The following is an 18,684-nucleotide window of genomic DNA, read 5'->3' as shown; positions in this document are numbered from 1 at the left end:
TATGCAACACACAAGAAAGAGAAAAAATGGGAAGAAAAAAAATCCTCCCAGTGGCCCACTCCACACAGTGTTAACAGTCCAAGAAGAGTAATTCACAGAAGTTCTTTATTTAAGTCTACTATAATGCTTATATGAAGTCCAGTGTTGTCCAGTGGCAGGAGATGTGAACAAGCAAGAAGACCAATACATACCCTTCCATCCACCAAGTCATGAAGGTCTATTTTACCTTTTGGTTAGATTCTGCAGGAGCCTTTTCAAAACTTTTGTTAGTATGAGTTCAAAGTATTGCCATTGAGAATGAGGTACATGACATCTCCAGGAATACACATATAAATGTACCCACAGAATGAAGGAATCTACAGATACAGAAAGCCAACCAAGGGGGCACTTCCAGACCATCACTATTTTCAGGAGGGATTCAATCAAATGCTGGTAAATTAAGGTTGCTCAATTAAAGCTGATTTGGAACTCTTGTGCCACAAACCTGCTTCCCCAAAAGATTGGACTTTAAAAAAACAACAACTTCAGAATAGTTTCTAATTTTCCACATGAGTGGCTTTAGATATCATTAAGTGTTTCCTTACCGCCTCACAGCACCACCCTTCTTTGCCTTGTTTGGATACGTAATGAGTAATAGATTGGGACTGTGAATATGTTAAAAGAAAGAATACAAAATCATATGGATGGGAAAGAGTTGCAAGGATTGACTTTTTATTATAATACTTAATTTAAAATGTCCATCTTTCTATGAATTTGTCTTGTTGATTATTTGGAATTCTTCTCAGATATGTCCATATATTCTGTAACCACTCTTTTAATGTTGGAGCTGTTTTTTTTCTTTCCAAAGCTGACCAATGCATAATCTTGCTCCTGGTAATAAACTAGCAACCAATTTTAAGTTGGTATTTTTCACTTCTGTTTTTAATATACACAGAAAGATATTCTTAGAGCTTCTTGACATATTATATCCTCTAATTTCCTGTACTGTGCTGAGAACCAAATTCCAGATTTGGTTTGTTGTTTTTTACACAACTCCAGAAAATATGAAGATAGCCAGCCCTTAATCTCCTACATCTCCAGAAAAATAACTTTATCTTAATTGGGGTATAAAATACTACTGCTTGGTGGATTTCTAAAAACTTTCATTTAGATTAGTGCTTATTAATGTTTTTGATATTGTTTTAAAAATCCATATCCATTATGTTTGTCTTATGGTCAAACAGAAATTTCTCAAATCCTTTTTCCACTTTCTTTTACATGCAATCTTCTGCAGGTTCCCTCCTGCTGCCAACAATCTTCAGCCGCTTTATGGCCAAAATTCTTTGGCTACTTGCTAAGTCTCTTCAGGAGCATCCAAGTTTCCCAAAATCCAATGCCAACTGTGATGCTGAAAGAAAGCGCAGCTGGTTTAAATGTGTTTGAGAAAGATCTGACTCAAGTCTACCAACCATAGGCTTCAATCTGCTCTGCACCAATAGTTCCACCCCCTAAATTGGCTATTATTGGCCAGTTTGACTTTGAAATTAAGGAGAGTCCTGACACTCCCCATGGTTGGCCAAGACTCATGATGACACCAGCCAGCTGTACAGGAAGGCCTATGCCCAACCCCGGCTTGCCTACAGCCATGCCAGACCACAACTGCTGCCAAAGTGGTAAGAGGTCTTTTCTGTACATTAGCATATATCATTATACTTTCAAAATTAGTATTTCAACAGAGTGGTCTATATGTAACCATTAATTGTTCCATAATGTGTGTAAGTTGCAGATATTGAAACATAGCCAATCTTGTCACCTGGTTATATGAAATTATATGCCCAACTTTCAGGCAGTTGACCACATGCAGCATCTATTGTTGAAACCAGATTTGTAAGTTTATAGTAGAATACAGTTGATTCTCTATAAACTCATTTATTAGTATGGAAGGTAAGGGTGATAGACTCAGTGCCAGTTTCTGAGGGGGGGGGGAAGACTTTCTGAGATACAAAAAGTGGTGGGGAAATGCACTGTAATGTGTAGGATAACATTGCTTTGACACAATGTCATCTAACCTCTCTGCAACCAAATAAGAATAACTAGCCATAAATAAGAATAACTAGCCATTCTGCTCTTAATCTCAAAGCAGCACAAATTTCAATAAACTGATGATCCAGAAACACGCAGACATACAGGGTTCTAATATTTACTAAGCTGGTAAGAGTGTTCAAGTGACTGAATACAGGCTTGTCCCTCTCCTCTCTACAAACCAGAGAAAGTTCCATAAGATCCAGGTACTACACATAATACACTACAGCTTGTGAAATTCAGTTAGAACTTTTGATGAGATATTACAGGAAAATATCTGTTTCTAACCAAAATAATAAATAAATCTCTTTGATATTAAATCACAAGATTCAGAAGCCCAACCCTGTGCAGATTTACTCAAGAGTGAGTCCTGCAAAGTTCAATGGGGAATTTACCCTGAAGTAATTGTGTATGGGATTGCCACCCAAAAATTACTAAACTGAAGCAGAATATATCAGGTAAATGAATACAGCAGGTAGTGTGCAGCAGGTAGAGAAGAGCTTACAGTAATGTGTAATGCGGGTAGGTCACACTAACAGCCTGGTTGTGAAAATAAGTACACAAGAGTGTTTTTGTTTTCATAAATGAACTGTGGGAGGGCATATGATGACATAATACCAACGCATATTAGGCATGGTCAATGAACATGGCCCAAGATAATATGGATAAGCTACTGGCACAGCTGAAAGATATAATTAAACACATATAGTATCTTCCTTTCACTGTTAGCAACACATGTATTTCCACAGCTAATACTGACAACACTGGATAATCCTACTAGTTCCCACTCTGGCTTTTTATTGAGGAAATCCGTAGAAGTACCGTCAGCAATGATGTCTCAGGGCTGAGACTCTAAATGTATAGGTTAGGCCTAGGAGCCAGAATAGAAAACATACACATTTTTTGGCAAAGTGATAGGCACCATTGTGAGCCAAGAAAAGAAAGCCAGGAGGAATCTCATTATATTACACTGAATAGAATTGTCTCGACTAATCAGAACACAACAATGCTATTTGGTTACTGACCCACAGACATATGGCTCCAACTCTCTGCTTTCACTATAGCTTTGGGAGTCTGGTCTGCATAAGTCTAATATCATAATGTTTTAATGCACATATGTGGGGCTACTTCGCGCTTTTTAAGTTCACACTTAAACACACAACATGATATTCCAAATTTATAAAGTTTTCTACTCTACTTTCTTTCCCAGATCCTTTCTTTGAAGAAAGCAAGCTCCCACACACACACACGCATGGGAGTGGGAATATGGGATCTCCATATCTTTTCCCATTCAGGAGAAAAAGCAGCTGAAGCGGCATATTGATGAGAAAAATGGTTCACCACTCAAAATCCCCACTTCAAGTCACCTGCAGCTACTTTGCATTAACAAAAACTCTGATGAGAAAATCAGTCGTGGAACTACAAGCACAACCATAACAGGGCCTTAAAGCTTTGAATATTAACAATAAGGTGGTACATATTATTCCTTTAGTTTGGAACCTACATGCAACTGTTATTCTAAAGCAGCAATGCTGCAGCAAGCAAAGGCTCCAGCAGCTCAGTCAGCTGCTTGTGGCTGGAAAGCCAGACAGGAAGTATGTGACTGTTGCCATGGAAACAAAGGGGCAGTCCATTCTGTACTGAGCACCGGATGTTAGCTCAGTGTGTGTGTCATATGACCTGTACAGGATGTACATGGGTGGAGTTTGGAGTTTCTCTCTGTTTGTTGAAGAGAGCAGACATGTTTTCTCTGTACTGAAGTGAAAGACAGGAATAAAACAATGTAGATACATTTCTGTCTGAGTCTGATTCCCCTCCCTGGGGATATGCTGGAGAGCAGGGAGGAGGAGAGCAGTTGGTGTGTTTTTCTCACAGCCTGAGGAAAATCGCTGGAACGGACCTCGTGTGTTTTTCCTGCCGGGAGTCGCCGGAGGGAGGTCAAAAGAATTCAGCCGGTGCCTGGAGAGATAGGCACATACCTCTGACCGAGCCTGAATTCTGACATTGGTAGCAGAGGATGGTTGCTACGATCCATGGGAGTCTGCATCAAGGGGTAGCAAAGCTACGGTATTCATCCCTCTCCATGGAAGCCTGAGATGGAGGCTGCTTCTCTGCAGCTAGAAGCTGACCAGAGGACGCTGAAAGCCAAGCTACGGAGCCCAGGTATGAGATTTTCGGGCTTAAGAGTGTGAATGCAGATTGATTAATTCTCTGCTTCATGGGAGCAACGTTTGGGAAAAACAGCTCCGAGAGAGAAGAGTCTGCATTCCAAACATTCCTGTGGTTTTTCCTGTCCAAGGAAAGGAATGTGGTTGCTTAGCAACGCAGGCCACTTTCAAGATAAGGGCTGGAAGTCAGGCTGTGGCCAGAGAGGCTAAAACAGCTCGTGTTTTGACTAGGCCCTTACAAAGGAACTGTTGGAAGGGACTTTCCAAGCGGCCAGTGTTAGAGCTGCCAGGTGCACAGAGTGTAAACAAGCCAGCTATTGGATTTTAGAGGCTTGTGTTTGAGAGTCAATGCAAGGACTCAAAATGGATGCCAAGAAGGGGGGAGGCCTGCCTTCTCCACCCCTCTTGACCAGTGACAATTATGCATCTTGGTCTATTAAGATGAAGGCCTTGCTGCAGAATCAGAGACTGTTTGGGGTGATTGAGAACCCCATCCCTGCAGCACCAACGCGTGCTTGGGAGTCACAGGATGTGAAGGCCAGAACTGCTATAATTCTGTGCGTGTCAGACTCTCAGCTTATTCATATACAAGATTTAGAGCACGCGAAAGATGTTTGGGACACGCTGAGAAGGACACATCAGAGAGATGCAGGTTCTTCAGCGTTGCTGTATTTTGAAAAGCTGACTAACCTGAGGCTTGCGCCTGATGGAGATGTTCAAGCGCACCTGACGGAAATGAAATATTTGCGTCAACAGATGGTGGAACGTAATTTCCGTCTGCAGGAGGAAGTGTTTTGCTTCATGGTGATCAACAGCCTGAATCGGACTTACAAAACCGTTGCCAGTCAGCTGGGGTCTCTCCCAGCGCAAGATTTAACGTCGGACAGGGTCTTTGCCGTGGTTCTGAACGAACATGACAGACTTGCCACCCTGGAAGTCAAGGACAGGGGGAGGGAAGAACGGAGTTCAGACACCCCCACTGCTGTAGCTACTGGAGGAGACGCTGTAGCTTTGAACGTTGTCCGATGCCACAATTGTGGACAGACTGGGCATCTTCAGCGGAACTGCAGGAAGCCACGTCAGAACAAAGGAGCCAAGGGAAGCTCCACGAAGTCTGAGGCGTCAGGCAGAAGTCATGCCAAGTCACAGGCGAAGCCTGCAAAGGCTTTGATGTCCCTAAAAGCCACACCACAAGTGGGGAATTCCTTCGTTTTAGACACGGGAGCGACGGTTCACATGACCCATCGCAGGGATTTGTTTTCGTCGTTTAAGAAGCAAAGCTTCGTTGTACAACAAGCCAACGGTCAAGAGCTGGAAGCCACCGGAATTGGGACTGTGTATCTTAAAAGTCTGAACTTGACTATAAACAATGTTTATTTGGTTCCAGAGTTGAAGTACAATCTGCTCAGCGTTTCGCAGATTGCCAAGAAGGGACTAAAACTGTCCTATGATGATCAACACTGCGAGATCTACAAAGATGGAGAGTTGTATCTTTCTGCCAAAGAGAAAGATGGACTGTATTTGTTGACTTTTGATCAAAGTGATTACATGGAATGTAATTCTTGTGATTCTAACATGATTTCTTTTGCAGGTGTAGCCAAGAAGAACGCCAAGCAGGTCACCTCAAGGGTCGACAGGGCATTTCAGCGGGTGTATGCTGATGTGATTGGTCCTTTAGCACCATCTAGAGGCAATGCAAAGTATTACCTAATATGTGTTGATTCTTTTACAGGTTTTGTCTGGATTTATCTTTTGGAGAGACCGAAAGAAGCCTTAGAAAGGTTTAAAGAGTTTTGTGACAAGGTTAAAAATATGCATGATGCTGACATAGAATGTCTTTGCACAGATGAGAAGCCAATTTTTCTTTTGCAGGATTTCCAGAGGTTCCTGAAGAAGAAAGGGATAAGACACAAAACTGCAGCTTCCGAAGAAGCTTGGAAGAGATGTGTCTGTGTTAGAGTGAACAAAGAATTGCAAAAGGGAATGCATGCGCAATTGCTTAGTTCACATCTGCCACATGAGTACTGGGCTGAGTCGCTAATGTCATATTGTTACACGTGGTTGAGAAAGGTTTCAAAAGACTTGGGATGTTCTCCTTTTGAGAAACTGTTCCACAGAAAACCTTCTGTTGCCCATTTCAAGGTTTTTGGGTCTCATGTGAGGACAGAAGCTCCGGGTGGAGTAAAGAATGCCAGAGGCATTTTTGTGGGTTATGAAAAGGGTCTCTACAGAGTAATTTTGTCTGAATCTGGTAAGGTGATTCTCACAAAATTTCTAGAGAGTGCTCCTGAACAGGAGCGAGTGATTGTTCACACATTTCCCACAGGAGATGATGATGATTCTGATGATGATGATGATGAGTTTGATCTTATTGAGTTCAGTAGTACTGATGATGACAGCGATAGCTCAGACAGCTCAGTTGTCACAGTCATTGAGAGGAAATCTCACGTAATGACTAGACCCTCAGAAGAGGAGGATGAACCACTGATTAAGCTTAGTACTGGTTCTTCAGAGAGTTCAGAGGCTGAACCAGAAAGCAAGGGAGAGCAGCACCTCTTACGTAGGTCTGAGAGAGCAACGAAGGGTGTACCACCCAAGAGGTATTCAAAAGAGTTTGCCAACCAAGCTATTGCATGTGTTGCTGTTGTAAACGACCAAGGTCAAATTGAAGCTGTGTCTGAGTCAGAGACAAAGGCACAACAGAGAGTTGCTAACCAAGGTAGTGCAGAAGCACTCATTCCTTGGAAGTCACACAACCAGAGAGGTACATTGGTAAAACCAGTGGTGGGTAGTTCCAAGGGTGGAACTGAAACAACAGGGGAATGTTATAAGTATAACAACTGTTTGTTTTCTTCTCTGGATGACGCTTTGCTCGCAGCACGCATTGATGCTTTAGGGGGAGTATGTTATTCTAAAGCAGCAATGCTGCAGCAAGCAAAGGCTCCAGCAGCTCAGTCAGCTGCTTGTGGCTGGAAAGCCAGACAGGAAGTATGTGACTGTTGCCATGGAAACAAAGGGGCAGTCCATTCTGTACTGAGCACCGGATGTTAGCTCAGTGTGTGTGTCATATGACCTGTACAGGATGTACATGGGTGGAGTTTGGAGTTTCTCTCTGTTTGTTGAAGAGAGCAGACATGTTTTCTCTGTACTGAAGTGAAAGACAGGAATAAAACAATGTAGATACATTTCTGTCTGAGTCTGATTCCCCTCCCTGGGGATATGCTGGAGAGCAGGGAGGAGGAGAGCAGTTGGTGTGTTTTTCTCACAGCCTGAGGAAAATCGCCGGAACGGACCTCGTGTGTTTTTCCTGCCGGGAGTCGCCGGAGGGAGGTCAAAAGAATTCAGCCGGTGCCTGGAGAGATAGGCACATACCTCTGACCGAGCCTGAATTCTGACAGCAACATCACAATAACAGAACCTTGGCTGGAATGTATACCACAAAATAGGAAAGGTACGATGGGGCCAATGTGGTTAAAGATCAGAGGCAAGAAGCAAGAAGGTTTCCTTGAGAATTCCAAATAATAAAAACATAATCCACAAACCAGTTGCTGCTAGCTATATATTCTTCTCTGTTTAGTACAATTATTCATGTTGTTCATTGACCTTAGCCCTTAGCCTCCACACATCCAAGAAATGAATAGAACACATGCATGTACAAGTTGAACATGTGTATTTTCTTTCTATGACATTATGAACCTTACAAAAATACATCTCAGATCCTGCATGCAGAACTTAAACATGTATAATTGAATATACACAGACTCTGTTCGGACTTCCAGCTAAACATACAGATCAGGGACAGGACAGGAAGCACAATACTGCACTACTCTCCATATGTGTGATTATCACCTTAGCAGATCATGGTCTAGTGGTTCTTTTGGAAGTACATGGGCTCATCATCAGAATCCCAATAGCCATGGCCCCATGGAGAATCCAAAAATGCAGATAGGTGTGACAATCCATTTTATTTATACATAAAAATAAGAGCAACTGCACATAGCTGAGCCAGCCCACCCAGGAAGCAAGGTGAGGCAACCGCCTCAGACGGCAGTATTCACAGGGACAGCAGATCCCAACATAGATGTTTACTGTGCCCCACCTTGTTACTGATGTAGATCTTCACTCACCCCTTCTTCCCTCGTGGGGAGGGAGGTGGGAGTTTATGGTTCACATCAGGTGCCAAAATGTCTTGGCCCTGCCCTCGTACATAGCATAATATTCAGAGGACAAAGCTAAAATGGGTTAACTCTGCTTGTCATTGGTTCTGGCTCCACCTACTGTTGGTTGGTTGCCTTACATGCTACCAGTTTCAAGAGGCACTAGTAACAACTACATAAACCTGTTTATATCACATTGGCTCATACAAGATTCAGATTTTAGTCATTAAGAATTCTTAAGATAGAAACAAATAAGATTACGTGTTTATCTAACTCCACAATTAATCCATAGGGCATTAAGAACAACTAATTTCAAGGGAACTTCCAAGTTGCTTAGGAATGTGGTTTTATAAAACAAACTGGAAATGCCAGACACGCTAAAATGCTTTTCTAAAGAAAGAATTAACACCCTGTGATTGTTGAGTAGTTAATAGCAACCTGTAGTTAGTCTCATATTTCTGAATATTTTAATTCTACAGTTTTAGCAATCTGAACCAACATACATCAGGGCAAACTTAGGTCTTTCTTTTAGTGAGAGCCTGTGTAAGGCAACATTTCACCTTCAGTTCTGTTCAATACACTACATCCATAGTTGCAACATCCTTTGGAGCCTCCTAGGCTTGGTGTCCAGTGTGGCGGAACCGGTTGTACTGCCCCAAATCTGCCTCTGCAGATATATTTGCTTACAGCTCTGGTTTAATATTCCTGAACTATCGTTGTAATGTATGTTTTGTTTCACAGCTCTGATGGAAGCTGTTGGTATACCCCCAATTTCATCTTATTTCATGAGCACTTGGCGCATGAAGGAAGAGATGGACTATTCTGCTCCCAACCAGAGGTGTAGGGATTATTCTGTTGGGAAGGTTGGGGGATTAGGGCAGGGGGAGGGAGAGTTTGAATGTTGAAGTTAATCCCTGTTGGAATTAATGGCATCTTTATTTTGTGCTGATGGAATATGATAATAACACTGAAATTACTATGATGCATAATAGATCTATTGCCTGGTAGATGCTGTGTAATTTTAAATTAATCTTATAGTGCCACACTTAGCTGAAATAACTTGCAACGTAAATGACCTGAGTACACCAAATAAAAGAAGAGGTATATGGTCTGCTTTAAAATGAGATAACCCAGACCTTTTTTTTTTTTTTTTACAAGACACACATTAAATAAATGAAAAAAAGGAAACACAATACTGATACAAAATCCTTCCTCCAATGCAGAGGTGGAGATTGGTACACTTCACGAGGTACTTCCAAAGGTACAGGGTCAGCAAATTTGAAATAGTCATAAAAATGCTTTAAAGATAGCACATTGCTGTACATGTGCCAAGACAGACTATATGGAATTAATCACAACACATTCAACCTTTGCTAGTGGGAATGCAATTTCCTTGGCTCTCTAGTACACACATCTGGTGGTTCAACCTCAAAATTATTCCCTTTTGGGAGAAAGTTTTTCAACTAATTAATTTAAATGATTGGGCAGTCACTACAACCAGACCCAAAATAAGCCCTATTATCTTATTTTACCCCTCAGATTAATAACATAACCGATAATGACTTCATCCCCCATTTATTAACTGCAGCTACATTAGTGGTTGCAAAACAATGGGAAAACTTTAAATGCAAATCTTTTTGAGGCCTGGATTTCCTAGGTATGAGATATCTTGCTTTGAACAAATTAACCATTTCACAAAATGAATGTTGATCAAGTGGAAGAATCACACCTTCTATACGACATGGTATCCTTTTATTGACTTTGTTAAGACAATCGAACACACTTTTAATCCTTCATCAATTTATGGAAACTTATGGAGAGACATTTTCATTTGATTGCCGTTCTTCAAACATCTAAAACTACAGCCATAGCCACTATTTTTCTTTCTTTTCTGTGCAGTTACTAAGCTCTTTTTTCTTTGTATGGGTATGTTTTGTTATTTGAAATTAAGAATCAATTAAAAAAAAGAACAGACCTTAAGGAATGGCAAAAGTTAGAAGGATAGTTCAGTGATAAAGTTATAATCAAATTTATAGAAAACAAAAGATTTTCAAATAAATTCAGTATTAAAAAAATCACTAAAAGATATTCATAGGCTTTCAAAAGAATCACTTTGCATTAAATCAATAACATTAAATTGAGGCTTCTCCACTGTATAGCAAGAAAACTAACAGAACTTTTATTTGTCTCAGTCAAACAATAAGTACACGACCTGCATGTAGGACTCTAATTCACAGCCTGGATTTTTAACTACTGTATAAAAAATTATTTAAATACAATAATCAAGTTGCAAAGCCCAAGTAATAATACAATACAATCAACCATGTTCAGGAAGATCCAAGGACAACTCTCACACGCCAGTAGAGGTGTGATGGGGAAAACATTTTGTTCCATTTCTCTTTAGCCTTTGTATTACTAGCAGATAAATAAATAATATTGTTGCTTCAGAATAGTTATTTGGTTGACATAAGGGAGAGAGAGCGCCATTTAAATAAACTTAAAAGTAATACTCAATGTAACCTTCTATGTTCAGTTTTTAATATCCTTGATGTATAATTCTCTAACACTAGATTAAGCTTAAGTCTGAGTCTCCGAACTTTGCCATTTCTGTCACAACCATCACATCTTTAAATTAAAAAATGAGCCATTTTTTCATATGGTTCTCATTAAGGGAAATCCATTTATGCATGAAGACAATATCTGTCTTGCAACTTGACAGATATTGTAAAGGAATGACACAGTGATGATGTAGGTAAATATGTGTAAATAATTATCAGGGGCATTCACACAACTGATCTGAAAATTCAAGCTCTTCATGCATATCAGTCATCTTAATTTTGAAGGAGTTCTGCGCATGAAGTTCATGAAAGAAGCTGGTCCCCTACAGAGCAGGAAGCATTCCTAACCAACCAAACCTGAAGCCAGGTTCAATTTCCTTTTGCCAATTAAAGATTGAAAAGCAGAATCAGTTATATAGCTAATCCTATAGATGCTAACTGAGCAGTAAGTCACAATGAGTTCAGCAAGATTTACTACCCAGCAAGCATGCACAGGATTGCAGCCTCAATTTGAAAGATGTTCTTATAAGGATGTTATATATTATTTAAACATACTCTGTGGTATGTTTTAATGCTACAGCAGTACTTAGTCTACAGATAGCGGCTTACTTACGTCTGGGGCTCCTTTTCATTTTGTTGTTTTTGCTGTGGCTGAAGAACGTTATTTACCAGCTCAGTGATCCCACTAAAGGGAAACCACCTGTTTAAATAAGCAAATAATGTGACTGAATAACCAAATAAAATCACACTAGCATAAATGCTTTCTTACCCAATAATAATAGTCATATAAAGGCAGAAAAGCTAAAGCCAATGGGAATGTTCACTGCAATTAAGTCAGCCACTAATAGGATGTAAGGGGAAATAAAGTTTTACATTTAAATAGTCCAGAAGCAGGTAGCAAGAAACTACATCCAGCTAATATGTGGATGAAGTAAGAAGCCGCAAGCAGCTCTTACAAGCCAATCAGAAAGCAGATGACTACCAGCAGCCTATCAGATATTAGTGAAACCTAATACCATCAAAAGGTGCAGAAAGCAGAATATGGCAAAGGTAGAGAGGTCAAGCCCACTACACTTTTAAGATTTTTTTACTTACTGTGTCGCTTGTGGTTTTTGTTCTTCTTTCACCCTAAAAAAATAAGTTTGTGCAGCTGAGTGCAGTGTACTAGAACACAAATCCTATCTGCAGTCCTCACCCTCTCATACGACAGGCAACAGAAAGAATGCTGTCATTTCCCTGTTCACTTGCCAAAACTTGTATCTAGACAAGTTTTCCACTAGGCTAATGATATTATTACAATATCACAAACATCTTCAGATGAAGGATGGTATACAAATTTAATAAATAAAATAAAATAAAAAACACCTAAAATTCTTAATTACTGTTGTGACATTTCATAATGAACACCTAGTTCTTTCAACAGAATTAATTTAAATAATGAAAATTAATTATTTTAATTAGCTATGTGACCTACAGCATATATTGAACCATAAACTAATATATTAAATTTAACATTATTTTAGTCACTATAAACAATAAAAAGGGCTACAAATAAAAATATTTTTAAAAATTTAATGAAACAGAACAAATTGCAAGTATTTTGCATCTCTTCACATATTTGTAGAAGAGTTAATCACTAAGTAATCTCTCTGTTTCTCTGTAAAGTAAATACATTAAGTTTGTGATGAAATGCTTGGTTCAAACTGCTTTCAGCCTGTGATGATCCTTGTTGCAATAATCATCAGAAGCACACAACGGTGTACGTATCCTAAGAGCAAGTAGATAAAAGCTAAATTTCATCCTCCACATGAAATCTAATCAAACAGGTGTGAACAAGACTAGTTAACACATTCCCTAGTTTAACAAAGCATTCTCAAATCTAACAGACAACTTCCATTTATATTTTGTTATTTTGTTACACTTTTCATATGAAATGTTTTTAAAATTCAATGTTTCATTAACAATGTTGCAAGGAAAATATTCTAAACACTGTGTGTTTAGAGCCATACCATATGCTAGGTCAGCCTTCCCCAATCTGAGAGCACCAGTTCAGGGAAGGCTATGCTAGGTCATGCTAGTCTTCATTTACTGAAATCCAGTCACTCTTCCTGTACAAAAAGTGCCAAATGTGTCCCATGCTGCTGCCTCAGAAATGTAGGAAATTGAAGCTCCTTAAGTGGATGTAAAATTCCAATTGTTGCTTGTACATGATGCTATGAGCTAGCATGGCAAGTATTGCCAACATGCTGCCCTTCAGATTTTGTTGGACTTAGGATCATAGAATTGTAGAGTTAGAAGGGATCTTGAGGGCAATGCTTCAATTCCCAGCCAGCATGATCAGTGCCCAGGTGTAATGTAATGCATGAGACTGTCGAATTACGTTTCTCAGCAGTCTCTGCTGTGAGCTGTATATCTGACCTAGGGAACAGAGTTGTATTGCTGGAAAAGGGAGGGAAAGCAGGGAGAAAGACAGAAAACAGACAATAAGTCTTTACTGTAGACTTTGACACCTAAGATGTATGTTTTTAGGATCCATCCTATTTTTGTTATTGCAAGGTGCTTTATATTGGTTTTAAATTAATGTAACCCAACCTGGGACCTTAGGGTGACAGGTGGGAAATCAATTTAAGCAAACAAGCAAACAAACAAATAATGTAGCTTGGGAGCAGGCGTAGGAAGGCTAGTGAAGCACCAGTGGGGACTCAAAATGTGAAAAGAAGAACCATGCTAGCAGTTTAGATAGAAAGGTAGCCTTGGGTTTGTCACTAGTTAAAGTGACTCTCTGGGAAATGCCCTGAAGATGTGGAGCCTCACTTAGTGCTGAAGCTGAACTAATGAACAGCAAAGTCTAGACTGTTTCACTTTTAAACCAGTACTTTTATCATACCATCCCCTAAAGTGACACCAAGTCTTCCTCTTTACCTACCCCACCAAATCAACTGTTAATTCTCAGATACAAGTCACTGTGATTTTTGAACCTGATGAAGTACCTTTAGCTACTGATCTGAGGGAGAGGCAGCAGGGAGGCAGATGCAGTGCAAATCCATTGGTGGAGGCTATATGGCACTCCTGCGGGTGTATTTGCGCCACACCAGCCTCCCTGCCATCTTGCCGCTCCGTCTCCTTCTTGGTAAGCAGCAGCCACTCAGCTCTTGGAAGGTCGAATGAACACCGTTACCCCACCATACCATCTGCTACTCAATATACCCCTGAGGTTTTTTTGGTGAAATTGCACAGGGCAATGGAGACAATTACTACAGCAGCTTATTTTCATGCTAGAGGGATATGGAAATAGTCAAAGCTGGGTCAGCTGGAAAAATCATGCTGAATGAGTTACACACACAAATAACTGGAATAAGGCCATCAAGCTTCATTTCCTTGATTTTCTACTGCAAGGCAAAGCCCAAAAGATATTCAGAGGCCTAACACAAAGGGATCTACAAACCTACACCTCAGTTCAGAATGCATCGCAGCAAGTGGGGGGGGGCTCCAATTCATAGGCTTAATTAGACCCACCGGGTTTCTGAATTTGGCCTCTGAAGCCATTTTGGTCAAACCATGATCACTAGTCAATCACATGATCTACTTACTCCAATCTAAGCACTCAGTGCTAACATCTTAGATTCCTAAGCCTCTTCCTGTTCTTTGACAGTAAAAGGCAGCAGACAAATGTTTCTCTCCTACCTTAGCGCTGTGGTCCAACAACGCCAAGATCAACGATAATAAAAATGTTGCCTGATCTTTAAGAGTAAGAGGCAGCATTTCCACAAAGGAGGGGGGCATGCTGTTTTTCACTCTTAAAGTCACTGCCTGTATGTGTCTGTCTACCTCTAAGTCTGTGTATGTGCGCACCTGTCTGCTTTATTTTATTTTTATTTATGTTTTTGTTTTGTCTTTATCCCTGCCTGCTTCCTGATTAGAGTGACAAAAACAAACCCCTGTGTTGCAATAACTTTATGGTTTCAGCTTGCGTTGTGATGCCAGATTTGATATACTGTACCTTTAAATTTTCTTACTTTGTTCTTAATTATTTGTTATTTGACACACCTGTGAATAACTAAGTTCTTCTAAAAATTACTTGGTATGTATTCCTTATTTATTATTTATTCATTATGCAGGTTGCTCAGTTTTATTTTTGTTAGCATTCATTGTATGTAATGTATTTAATTTCATCATCAGCTGATGAAGATTCATCTTCAAAGCAGTTGATCCAATCCAGATATACTGTTCCGCTTGTTTGCTGATTGCTATTGAATTTGTTACGTTGGAGCACCCACTACAATACTTCTTGGACATTGAAAGGCATCCTGCCTGCATCATGGTGTTCCTCGCCAGTAATGAGAGGCAAGCAGAAAAGGAACCTCTCCAAAATTTTGGATATTCCCTGAGACTCTAGTCTGCCAATTTCCCCAGACTATAATGGCAGCTTCCTCACTAAAAGTCACTTTATGGCCCATGTAGCTGAGGGAAATCAAAAAAGCTCTCTATATGAAGGAAGTGACTGAGATAGTCTCAACGTTAAACATACCCTAGAAACACCTGATAACAGCACTACTTCAACTGCAAAAGTGCATGAGATGAAAGCAGAAACTGCTGCAGCTACAGGAAAGTCAAAACTCCCAGAGTTGATAAATACATGAAAGCAATGTAGTGTGTAGCATGTTATCAGCAAACTGAAAGCAGCAAGAAAACCATGCAGACCCAAAGAGGCAGAAAACGTGAGGGCAGGCCAATGGGACAAAGCACACCACCACAAACAGATTCCTGGGAGAAACGAATTAGAAGACTTTTACTGAAAATGTAGCAGGAAATATCATTTTAAACATAAGCACCACAGCAATGTAATTTAAAGATGCCAGGAAACTTCACCAGGTGAGAGTTATGAGACGACTTTGCACCTGGAAACTGGCAAGCCTCACTTAATATATCCTGCAAACCAATGAGATAGAGTCAAAATAAAAATTATGGACCTCCATCTTATATTTTGATTGATTCTGGGGCATTTTCCTTGTGTATGCACAATTCTAGAAAGCACCACTAAAGATGACTGGCAGAAACTGAAGTCTTTGCAAACCAGACTAAGTTCAGAGTCATGCGAATATGGCAAACCACCAGCATCCTAGACATGTTGTCTATCTTGTGAATGTTTGGTCACAGCTTTCAAAGAAGCATAGTGGGAACTGAATTCCCCTAATCAGTACGATGTTGACCTGAGTTTTAAGGACCTTTGTACTGTGTAGGATACAGGAGCAGCCAGCAGGTGGAGCAGTACTATTGAGCCATCTTCCCAACACTGGCACTGTTGCCTGCTACCCAGGCAGGACATCAGGAAGATTAGGGCTCTATCGGTGCCCCGTCATAGCCAATCTGGTACTCCTATCAGTGTGCCCACACAGTCCCAAACTCACCACGACCCCACCCTTAAACCATATCAGCAAGCAGTAAAAAACACCAGTGTTAGGAGTGTGGCTTCACAGAACTGTACCAGCCACTTCTGGAAAGATAAAATGTTTTCCACGACACCCATTATGAGGTAAAGTAGAGATAAAGAGTTACAATGGAACAAACAATATCCTCAAAAAGTGAAATATACTTGGAAGAGGGTGGAGTGAGAGGAAGGCATATAATTAGGCCAACATGAATTTCTTGTTGCCCAAACCATAGGCAGGATTCAGAAAGACTATATCCCAGCACTAATGTCTAGTGTGACAACAGAATCTCAAGTTGTGCATTGGGGGACAAATCTGGGAGCATTCCATTCAGTTGTGGTGGTTATGAAGATGTTGCTGCCGAAGTACTAGCAATATAGCCAAATATTGGCACCATACTAGCATGGGATAGCCAGGATTTATTGTGGGGACAGAACCGAGTTATCAGTGACACAACAGGTTAGCCAGCCAAGTATTTTTATTTATTTACTTTATTTAGAGGGGTGGCTGACACACACACACACACACCCGCTACACCCATGCATACTAGAGGGAAAGGGGAAGATTTTGCAAAGACAAAAAAAATGACATAAACACCCACTGCACACTGAACTCTCTCCTTTCATTGGCGCAAAGGTGGAACTCAACAGTGCCACCTGCTGGGAAGTTTTTTTACAGAAAAATATATTTTTAAAAAACATGCTAAATTGTTGGGGGAAGGGGCAGATACAGCTTACAGGCTGCAAGTTTGAGTTTGACACCTCTGCCCTAGACCAACTTGCAAGTGTATATTGATTCTCTATCCTGGATATGGCCAGTGGCTACTGGTAAGTAGAAGGAAGCCCTGATGACTGACTGAAGCGATTAACAAGCAGGGATTTTTATAATTTTATGCCTTTTGGATTCTAGCACTCTTTGCATATTTCAAAGATTGGTGGTTGTTGTCTTGGTAAACCTACAAGACATATATTTCCTAGTATATACTGATGACATAATTGTCATTGGGAGATCTTTGGAAGAACACCTGCTGAAAATTAAGCCTGTACTTCAGAAGCAAACTGCTACTTGTTTGAAATGCAGTAAGATACCTACATCATATAATCTCCAAAGATGGGATACAATAGAGCCTGGCAAAGTAGAAGCCATTTGATCTCAGCCAACACCGCAGTCAATCACTAAGGTATGGAGTATTGTTATCTAAGTTTTTATTATACACTATTTATTGCTAACTGCCACAATTGTCCAGCAATTACACAAATTATCAGAGAAAGAGCAAATGTACCAGTAGAACTTAATAAGAAGTGTTCTTAAAGTTAGAGCAAAGGCTGTTTCTGGGTTACCCAGGCCTTCCACCTAACATTTATTCAGGGTACAAATGTCAGTGACTGGTATTGGTGTGGTCCTAATATAACAAGATGGTGTAATAAGGAGAGAATGGCTGCATATGCTAGCAGAATCCTCAGTAAAGTTGAAACCACTCCACTCCACTCCACTATAACTGCTGGCTATAGTGACATTTACTTAAGATTTTCAACATATCCTCGGGGGGGGGGGGAGGAATCCTGCTAAGGGCAGATCACAATTCACTTCAATGGCTTCATAACTTCCATGAGCCACAGGGACAGTTGGCACATTGGCTTGAACACCTGGCTCAGTTCCAGTACCAGATTAAGCATTGCACAAGAAAACAACACAAAAATTCTCATGCTCTGTCCAGATGGTCAATTCTAGATGATGCTAACAAGGACTCCGTGGCCATGGGAAAACATACTGATACTTTAATCATAACCCTGACACCAGGAGAAACCACTGCTGGAAGGGAAGGAGGAATCTCATGATGGTGATGATGATGATGATGATGGAGGAGATGGAGCCACCGCCTTAAAAGAAGCCCAAGTCATGGATTCAATTATTCCATGCCTAAGAAGCTGAAAGGTGGAAGGACCCTGCAAGAGTTCCATGTTGAGGCACCATGTAACCCAAATTTGCTTCAGTACAAAGAGGCTTTGCCTGATTTATAGCTATAGCAAGGGCTACTAGTTAGGTGTCAAAGGGCACTGAGAAGCATGACTTTTCATACACTAATAGATTCCACAGGGATCAGTCCTGAATATCTTTGAAGCACTAAACTGCAGCAAAGCAGGAGTATATTTGGAAATAGAGAAGCTATCCCAAATAGTCCAAAGTCAGTACTACTGGCCTGGATGGTTCACATCTGTAAAAGACTGGGATAAGTTATGCTATACCTGCAGAACTCACAAAACAACTTTTATTACACACATGGCTCCCACGGTGACCACACAAACAGGTA

General features: G+C 40.4%; 1 protein-coding gene across 21 annotated transcripts in view; it reads right to left on the bottom strand.

Annotated features, from left to right (window-relative positions):
* The window catches only part of RIMS2 (regulating synaptic membrane exocytosis 2), a gene marked incomplete at its 5' end in the record, with an annotated part of 372,013 nt that overhangs the window by 313,589 nt on the left and 39,740 nt on the right, over window positions 1-18,684 (bottom strand). For 11 of the 21 annotated variants that reach the window (XM_079984093.1, XM_079984113.1, XM_079984104.1 and 8 more), the window contains 2 exons: window positions 11,558-11,644; window positions 12,040-12,072. The exons of the other annotated variants lie outside the window; for them this stretch is intronic. In XM_079984093.1, the coding sequence (XP_079840219.1) occupies window positions 11,558-11,644; window positions 12,040-12,072 (120 nt within the window). The remainder of the gene's footprint in view (window positions 1-11,557; window positions 11,645-12,039; window positions 12,073-18,684) is intronic. 21 annotated transcript variants of the gene reach the window in all.

The sequence above is a fragment of the Podarcis cretensis genome (genome assembly GCF_951804945.1).
Source record: "Podarcis cretensis genome assembly, chromosome: 7".
In the NCBI taxonomy this organism is placed as follows: Eukaryota; Metazoa; Chordata; class Lepidosauria; order Squamata; family Lacertidae; genus Podarcis; species Podarcis cretensis.
This window is presented reverse-complemented; position numbering and strand designations above follow the sequence as displayed.